This window comes from Salmo trutta, chromosome 13, assembly GCF_901001165.1.
Source record: "Salmo trutta chromosome 13, fSalTru1.1, whole genome shotgun sequence".
NCBI classification, from domain to species: domain Eukaryota; kingdom Metazoa; phylum Chordata; class Actinopteri; order Salmoniformes; family Salmonidae; genus Salmo; species Salmo trutta.
The window spans coordinates 14,138,535-14,147,769 of NC_042969.1; the positions used below are offsets into that span (position 1 = coordinate 14,138,535).

At 40.2% G+C, this 9,235-nt stretch overlaps 1 protein-coding gene across 1 annotated transcript; it reads right to left on the minus strand.

Moving 5' to 3' along the window:
* Positions 1–415: 415 nt before the first annotated feature.
* Positions 416–8,775, minus strand: LOC115205256 (solute carrier family 25 member 43). The gene is made up of 5 exons (XM_029771033.1): positions 8,132–8,775; positions 4,464–4,705; positions 3,913–4,085; positions 2,233–2,367; positions 416–1,764 (listed from the first exon to the last, which is right to left on the minus strand). The coding sequence occupies exons 1-5, from the start codon at positions 8,401–8,403 to the stop codon at positions 1,561–1,563; spliced, it is 1,026 nt and encodes a 341-aa protein (XP_029626893.1). The 5' UTR covers positions 8,404–8,775; the 3' UTR covers positions 416–1,560.
* Positions 8,776–9,235: the final 460 nt, after the last annotated feature.

A 9,235-nucleotide genomic window follows, 5' to 3' on the forward strand; every position in this document is an offset into this window, starting at 1 on the left:
GATCAAACTTCCTTGGGACAAAAAAAAAATATGTATCTGCTCCTCAAATATCCATTACATCTTTTGGGAAAATGAAATTCTGCTGTCTACAGGCCTACTGTAATAAGGTGGTGGGGTCAGCTCGCACTGGGGGAACAGTAGCTGATCAGGTTACAGTCTCCTGACTAGGGTGTTCTCTGTAGGGTGCACCTTTAAGAGCCTTTGAGATAGAAATCATGGAGAGAACCACATGTGTACACCCATTCTGTAATCTGTATTCAACATTTCCATCAGAGACATTCTTCTGAATGTAGTGTCCTGACAAATATGATACTCAGGGAGAAATTGCTCCATTCATTTCCTTTGTATAAGTACAAATGGAATTTGTGTTGTCATCCATACATTGTCAACCCATGTTCAGGACAGCCACACCACCTTGCTTAGCAAATGAGTTTATTTGTGCATTACAATGACTGTTCAAGTAAAATTTACTTCAATGATTCTGAATCATCTCAATCTAAAATAATTCATTATACATTTGCATAGTTTCATCCATCAAATGTATTACATACCATATGCATGTAATCTTAAAGGGGAATGGAAACACTTTAGGAGTTACAGTGAACTGGCATTCTAAAGCCTAGTGTTTCCTTTCCCCTTTAATTCTCAGTGACACTGAAGTGCTTCAGTTACAATTTTATTGCTAGGTTCACAACACACGATACAGTATGTGCTATGAAAGTTAACAACTGATTAATGGCTTCGACTCAGATACTTGTGTGAATAATTACATAACTACCAATCATAATTAAAACAGTTGTCAAAATAAGCCCTATAATCAATAAAGGAAACCTTGAGGCACATAAACATGATATACCCAAGTCTGTTAAAATAGTCATTACTACATTACAAATATAATGAAAAAAAGCATTCATTTGCATTGTAAGATAATTCCATTTTATAAACAGGTTTGTGCTTTGTGTTCCACTTCATGGCCATTACGTAAGGCCAAGACCATTGTTAGAACCAGGTCAGCGCCGTAACGTTTAAAAATGGTAATTTAGCAGACACTGTTCAAGAGCGATTTACAGGAGCAATTAGGGTTAAGTGCCTTGCTCAATGGCACATCGGCAGCTCAGGGATTAAAACCAGCAACCTTTCGCTTACTGTCCCAAAGCTCTTAGCCTCTAGGCTACCTGCAGCCCATAAGCATAAATAAACTGTAGTTATAACACAGAGAACTGTCAAAAAACTCTTTCATAAAAAAAAAATAATACTTTAACTCTGAATGAGGAATTGCTGAACAAACTTAGTTTTTTCCATGTGTTAAGTATAGAAGTGCAATTCCTATGATTGCATTGCAACTTTCAAATATCAATGGATCTACCTCTGATTCTGAAATGGTTGCTAATACACAAACACAAAGCTGTAAAAGACCTGACATCAACCAAATTGTCATCTTCAAAGCATTGAAGCATTCCAACAAATATTCCTGACTCCTTTCCACAATCATTCAGACACTTTCCTATACTAATGATCATCATCCCCTTCAGAAATCCAGACGTTTTTGCTCCACCAGTTTTACCAGCGACTTCCTTGCTGTGACTGAAAACTCCTATTCTTCAGGTACCGTTTCACCTCTTCTACCTCAGTGGGACCCATGCTCTGGTCCACTCCTGGTGCCAACTTATAGCTCAATGGAGACACAATGTACCCGTTGCGGTACAGACAGACCTGCTTGCACATCTCAAAGCAGCTGAAGAGAAGGCCAAAGTAAGGGACAATCTAAGGAGGAAAAACAGGGAAAATGTCAGTGGGCTCAATAGCTTTTGAAATATCTCTGTATAGAATGTGAAGAGGTAGGTTAGAATCTGCCCTGATGGTAGGGCCTGGTTATAATTATCTTGTCCACAATTGAATTGTTAGACTGTTCATGAGAGGAGATTTTACACCAGTAAACCAAACAACTTCACTGCCATCGTGAAAAGCCATTTGGAGATGAAAAATGAGCGCAGTGCATGCCGTTCCAGAAACAGACCCACGTCAGCCAACTTGTAATATCCCTTTTGTGAATTACCAACAAAGCATCTCTCCCTCGGTTTGATATAGGTGTGTTGACTGTATATTACCATCTCTACAGCAGACAGGACAGAGGAGGACTAGTAGAGGGGTGGGGGTTAGAGCACAAGAAATCAGTACGATAATAGGCTAATGGAAAAATAAATAATGGGAACATGACTTAGGTTGTCATACCTTGACCATGTTGGCCGTGATGCCACTCCACAGCGTCAGGATGCCCTTGTTTCTGATCACCTGCCTGAAGCAGTCCAGCATTCCAGTGAAGTGGACATCGGCCCCACCGTAATGCGGGAGCCGAGGATTCTGGGCCTGGCGATAAACGAGGACAAAAATTCCTGATTAGAGGAGTTATGACACTTCATTATGTAATGAGAGCGTTTTACAGTTAGACCAGTTACTAGGAAAGTGACCCCGGAGAGCACCAATATAAATACATTTAGGATCAATAAATGACAGATATTTGGGACCAACCCATAAAAGGGTCAGTGCTATCTGGAATCTTTGGGACATCCCTACCCCTTTACCATTTTAAATGTCAACTTCAATTGAAGTTGACATTGAAAATGGTAAGGGTAAGGTTTATGGTACGGATGTCCCAAGGATCCCGGATAGCACTGACCTTCATAAAAGCGTGTGTGTGATCCAAGTAGTAAGAAACTAGGGAATGAATGGAATTATTCCATGAATGGAAATTCCTCAAATGTTTGATAATTGCGCGAACTGACCAGGGATCTGTGCTAAGGGACATTTGTAACTTGGATGTCGCATGACTCAATATTTTGATATAAGCAAATGAACTGAGCAAATGTGGGTGTGGTCTCAGGCAGTATTCTCACCGGATGTCCATATATGCACATCCCAAAACAAAATGTTCTCTCGCTTTGTCAAGCATTAACCACTTAACTGGCTCGGCACTGGATGCATCCTCATTTTAGAGGGCACTTCAATCCAAGAGAAGAACTTCCCCCAAAGACAACAGTCCCAGTCACAGGTCCTTTACAGATTTCAAAGTCTGAGTTTGTTAAGGAAATGCTATACTGGCTGCTGAGTGAAACAATAACTGCACCCATGCCTCAAGCAAGCTCCTTTAAAAACATTCTCGCTTATGGGTTGTGTCATCTGTTTCTACTTGACACTTCTTGTTTTGCCCTAATCATCAGATAGACTTCTATGCAACATGTGAATAAAAATTATTCGTGGCTGCAGCCTTAGATTCATTTGAATACATGTAGTTGTGTTGGTTCTGTATGTCTGAAACTAGGCAGAGGGGATTAAAGAGAGGTTCAGTTTGTTTTATTGGCTTCTCAATTAGGAGTGTGCTTGTCCACTGTGTGATAGCTACCAGCTATATTTAGAGAACTTATCTATATTGCAGGCAGACCCTGAACAGCGTTCACATTCTCAGCTGCCGGAGCACCTTGAGGTCATTAACAACACGTTGATGAAAACGGATGTAGTATTCTGTCCTTCATAAAAGTCCTACTGAACCCTCTTATACATAGAGAGAAGGCCACGTGAGGAGAGACATTAACTTATACTTGGGCTCAAACTATGGTAACTTACATTTCAATAACTTTTGTAAGTTATTGTTTATAAAGTGTACAAAGAAACTGTCTTCCTAATCTTATTTTAGAAACTCTGAAAGTGTAATTATATTTTGGGGATCATTTCTAAGCTTCTATGTTGCATTTTGTTTATAAAGTAGAAAAAAACAGATGCACTCGAGGGCTATTTTATCAAGGACAAGTGTTTTACTACCAGTATGTACCGGTAAGAGGTACCAGTACAAATCCGCCACCTTATGGACAGATGTGGTATTACCAATCTGGTTACATCTCATAAAATGGCCCTTACCTGCATTTTCCTTTTCACAGTTTCAAAGGGGTAGGAGAAGGTTTGAGCTATTCCTGCCGCTAAGCAGCCATTTATGAAGTTCTGTAGTGGAGTGAACTGGAATTGGGGCTCCCGCCACAGCTTATCCAAGTTGACGTAGACTGCATAGCAACCAATGGAGAAGGGAAACGCACCTGCAGAAGAATAGATCCACAGTTACTAGCCATGCCCCATAGAACAACCTAAATAAACTCTTGAAATAAATATGATTTGTTTGGCTGTTCTAAATTTAAAAACAATGAAAACTCAAGAGGTTGTAAGAGGGGCAAAGGGTGTTTCACAAGTAAGCAGACTCCGGACACTTTATAGTTATACCAGCATTTCCCAAACTAAAAAGCTTGATGAGTTGATTATTTGAATCAGTTCTGTAGTACTAGGACAAAAAACTAAAACGTACACCCCTTAAGGTCCCCAGGACCGATTTTGGGAAACGTTGAGTTATACTGAATCATTATGTGGCTTTTCTTAGGAAGATCTTTCTCCACATTCCTGTAGTATACAGACGTGTGTACCTAGGACTGTGAGAGAGAATCCACTGTAGAGTGTTCGAAGGCCTTCGGTCTGGTATATCTTGGAGAGCGTGTGGACCACCCCCCTGTATGTGGGCTCTCTGCAGTTCTGAGCTATGAGGCGTGTCTCTGCCACCTCCAGAGGGTACGTGGCCAGTGCAGCACTTACACCAGCTAGCCCACCAGCCAAAATGGCCCTCCACTGAGAGATGTAGCCCAATTCATCCATGTGGAGGTGGACGATACTGGAAAGCCAAAAAAACAGAGGTCAACGTTTTGGTTCTAAAATCATTTTTATCTTGAAAATGTATTTACTTTCATCAATGCATGTGAGGCAGGTATAGCCAGTGAATATATGTATGATTATGGCTTCATGTTTATCAATACTTATTTCTATAATTTCTGGAAGTATCGTAACTGTGTTACATATCTAACAGAGCATCTAATTCAAGAACAGCTTTAATTTTTCATAGAGAGTAAACATACTATGCAAATATCACGTTCTCCATTGAGAATCCACCATAACAGAATATTAAAGACGTTCTCCAGCGATTTGTGAACATTTGCTATTGAAAAGCGATATTCCAAGTGTAAATACAGTAATATACACAATTAAGGGTAAAAACTAGTTCTGAGCTCCCCCTTGTGCCATGTCATATGTGCCTTTTGTTAACACCTGACTTACTGAACCTCTACAGGATCGGTGGGTCCCCCACGGGACGGTTGAGCTAACGTAAGCTAAAGCGATTAGCATGAAGTTGTAAGTAACAAGAACATTTCCCAGGACATAGACATATCTGATATGGGCAGAAAGCTTACATTTTTGATAATCTAACTGCACTGTCCAATTTACAGTAGCTATTACAGTGAACGAATACCATGCCATTGTTTGAGGAAGGTACACAGTTAGGAACTTGAAGTTATTAAACCAATTAGGCACATTTGGGCAGTCTTTATACAAAACAGACATACAATGGTTCATTGGATCAGTCTAAAACGTTGCACACACTGCTGCCATTTAGTGGCCAAAATTTTAATTGTGACCTGGGCTAGAATAATACATTATGGCTTCCCTTGCATCTCTTGGTTTTACTTTGTATTATCTTTTACCAGTTCTAATGTGTTATATTCTCCTACATTAATTTCACATTTCCACAAACCTCAGTGTTTCCTTTCAAATGGAATCAAGAATATGCATATCCTTGCTTTAGGTCCTGAGCATTTAGATTTGGGTATGTCAAGTGGAATGGTCAAGTGGGATTACACAACTAAAACCAGCGTGTTTTTCTCTGAAGTGACACCATAGTTGGCTGAGTTTTCAAAACCATCTGATTGGTCAGAATAGAAGGAATCTACAAACAGCGGAAGTGAGTTGGATTTAACTATAATGCTCCACGGTAGAGCAACAATAATACCGGTTCCGCAGATGTGTTCATTTCAAACTACGTCTAGCTAAGTAATCATATAATCTATCAGTCTTTGCAAATACAGTACCAGCCTAAAGTTGACACACCTACTCATTCAAGAGTTTTTATTTGGACTATTTTCTACATTGTAGAATAATAATGAAGACATCAAAACTATGAAATAACACATATGGAATCATGTACTAACCCAAAAAAGTGTTAAACATATTTAATATTCTTCAAAATAGCCACCCTTTGCCTTGATGACAGCTTTGCACACTCTTGGCACTCTCAACCAGCTTCACCTGGAATGCTTTTCCAACAGTCTTGAAGGAGTTCCCACATATGCTGAGTACTTGTTGGCTGCTTTTCCTTCACTCTATGGTCCAATTCATCCCTAACCATCTCAATTGGGTTGAGGTCAAGGGACTGTGGAGGCCAGGTCATCTGACGCAGCATTCCATCACTCTCCTTCTTGGTCAAATACCCCTTACACAGCCTGGTGTGTTTTGAGTCCTTGTCCTGTTGAAAAACAAATGATAGTCCCACTAAGCACTTACCAGGTGGGATGGCGTATCGCTGCAGAATGCTGTGGTAGCCATGCTGGTTAAGTGTGCCTTGAATTCTAAATAAAGCACTGACAGTGTTATCAGCAAAGCACCGCCACACCATCACCCCTCCTCCTCCATTCTTCACGGTGGGAACCACACATGCAGAGATCATCCGTTCACCTACTCTGCGTCTCAAAGACATGGAGGTTGGAACCAAAAATCTCTAATTTGTACTCATCAGACCAGGACCAGGACACAAACATTTTGCTGGGTGTTTGAAAATGTTCTTGTTATAACAATGTCTCAAGATCATCCAACCTTCAAGAAAAATCAAATGAATATCAATATTCATGTGGTTTATGCCTACTATAATAGTTGAAGATCTTTGCCATCATTTTAGTCTACATAGACAGGAAATGATGCGTTTGAGTTGAGTCCCCCTACCATCTCTGCTTTGCATTTGCACAATACTAAATTGTCAAATTATATTTAATTCCTGTAGCATTTAATATCCAATGCTTTTTGTATGATTTAGTCAAAACTGTCAATGAATACATTTTTGAAGCCATATCCTCATAATTAACTTTCAAAGAAACAAGTAGGGATATCAGATTTCAAATATGTGGTTATTCTGGCAAAAATTGGGAAGAAGTAGAATAATAAATTAAGTATGGAGAATAAGAGCCATGTTCTTGCTGACAAGCACAGTAATTACCCTATATTTTATCCCTTTGTTAAGAATGAGAATTGTTCCACTGATCAGACTAAATAAAGTAAATAGCTAATAAAATCTAGTTCATAAAATTTTACATAAATCCTTCACTACTCTACCCAAATTGTTTTATTTATTGTACCCCCTCTAGTATCAAATGTACACATTTAGGTTTACAATCTAACAAAATGATTTCCATAGTTACAAATCAGGTCACCCTACCAAACTTCCCTGCTAAAACATACTGTAGGTCTTTCTGCTGCTTTTTCGTTGTAACAGCATAAATGCCAATAACCAAACGAGGGGACTAATGCAAGAGTGGATTAAATCGACTCTAGTACATGCTGTCAAAAGACTGCATTCTGCAATAGGGACGGGAGTAACAGCAACCTAATTTTGCTGACAACATTGTACATAAAACGCAACTGAACTTGACATTTTTATAAACTCAGTGGAAAACGTTATCTCCATTCAACTCCACTTTAATCTTGAGGGGCGTTTCTTTAAAACGCGAATCCAATCCCCTTTATCCTTTACATAACTAGACCAATCATATGCTTCAATGTGCCGCGACAAGACAGGACATTGAGATTCCACTCGTGATTTTAAATTGCAGGCGCTCGGATTTCAAAATGATTTGGAGCACAGTTAAAGCGCTGACTACACAATGGACTAATAAAAGCTGTACTTTTCAATGCGTTAGATAAGAGGTGTGCCGTGAGAGCGTCAAATGCGTGTGTCTCAGCGCTGATCCGGCTTGTTCTAACGCAGGGGTGGGCAACTCCTGTCCTCGGGGCCCGATTTGTGTCGCACTTTTTCTCCACCCCTAGCAAACACAGCTGAATAATCAAATTCTAAAACTTAAGCTACTGATTGTTTGAGTCAGGTGTGTTGGCGGGGGGATAACGGACACCAATTGCCCACACCTGCTCTAACGTTATAGATAGTTGTCTAAAATAAACTTATCATAACTCAGAAACAACACATTGTTTATTCACTCACTGTTTGTATGTTGCCAAATGGACGGCGCTGTAAGGAAACAGGCGAAGACAGGAGACGAGGTTTCCCTTCCAAAATCCTCGTAGGCCTTCATTCTGGTAGACGACAAGAAAGCTGTGCAGAAAGCCTTTTTTACAGTGAAATGTGCCTACTTGACTCTTGATTTTCACCAACTCCAGAGGCGACGTGACAGTTTTACTGAAAACTCCCGAAAAACCAACGCACATAAAGCCCTGAGAACTTGTCAGTCTGTCATCTGGTTTAACTGTTGCCATTACTCTAGTTCTGTATGTAACCGACTTCCCTAGCCGATTCTACTACCTCATCGGTAGATTGTCAGTAGGACCAGCAGCACCGCTTGTTTATCTAAGGCCAACTGAAAACAAGACCCAGTGGCACCGTCATCCGCAATTCTGATTCCTGTCACGTTGGTCTGAGGGGAGGGGGTTTTGTCTAGAAGGGATAAAGCTTTTGTCAAATTTGACTTTTTATATCAGGTTCATGAGAATTTACGCAGCAGGATAGGATAATTAAGTTACGATTTGTAAAAGGTTAAGGGTTAGCTAAAATGCAAAAAAACAAACATACTTTTTACATCACATTTGACAAAAGCTGTATTCTGTCTAGCAACCTGACATGGCCGATACTGAATGCACTGGGCAGGCGTGAGGACATCAAGGTTCTCTTCCAGGAAAAAGTGTGTCCTCTGGTGGCTATTTAATGTACTAACGTTTTTTATTTTTTTATTTAACTAGGCAAGTCAATTAAGAACAAATTAGTATTTACAATGATGGCCTAACTCAGCCAAACCCTAACCCGGACAACGCTAGTCCAATTGTCCGCCGCCCGATGGGACTCACAATCACGGCCAGTTGTGATACCGCCTGGAATCAAACCAGGGTCTGTAGTGACGCTTCTAGCACTGTGACGCAGTGCCTTTGACAGCTGCGCCACTCGGGAGACCAAAACGTACTGTACTTTACCGCAGAGTTTCTAAACCCAGAAGCGCAACATCGCGAGAAATCTGGGAACGCTTGCTAAACAGACCAAGCAGACCAACCCGGGATTTGAGAAATGAAATGGTGTTAATTTTATCGAAATGCAAAG

Bases quoted from the DNA above. Each gene is read 5' to 3' on its own strand.
- LOC115205256 (XM_029771033.1), bottom strand. From the start codon at position 8,403: ATGGCAACAGTTAAACCAGATGACAGACTGACAAGTTCTCAGGGCTTT. The intron at 4,706-8,131 runs GTGAGTGAATAA...TTGGCTTTCCAG, and splicing joins CATTTGGCAACATACAAACA to TATCGTCCACCTCCACATGG. The intron at 4,086-4,463 runs GTACACACGTCT...ATTCTTCTGCAG, and splicing joins ATTCTCTCTCACAGTCCTAG to GTGCGTTTCCCTTCTCCATT.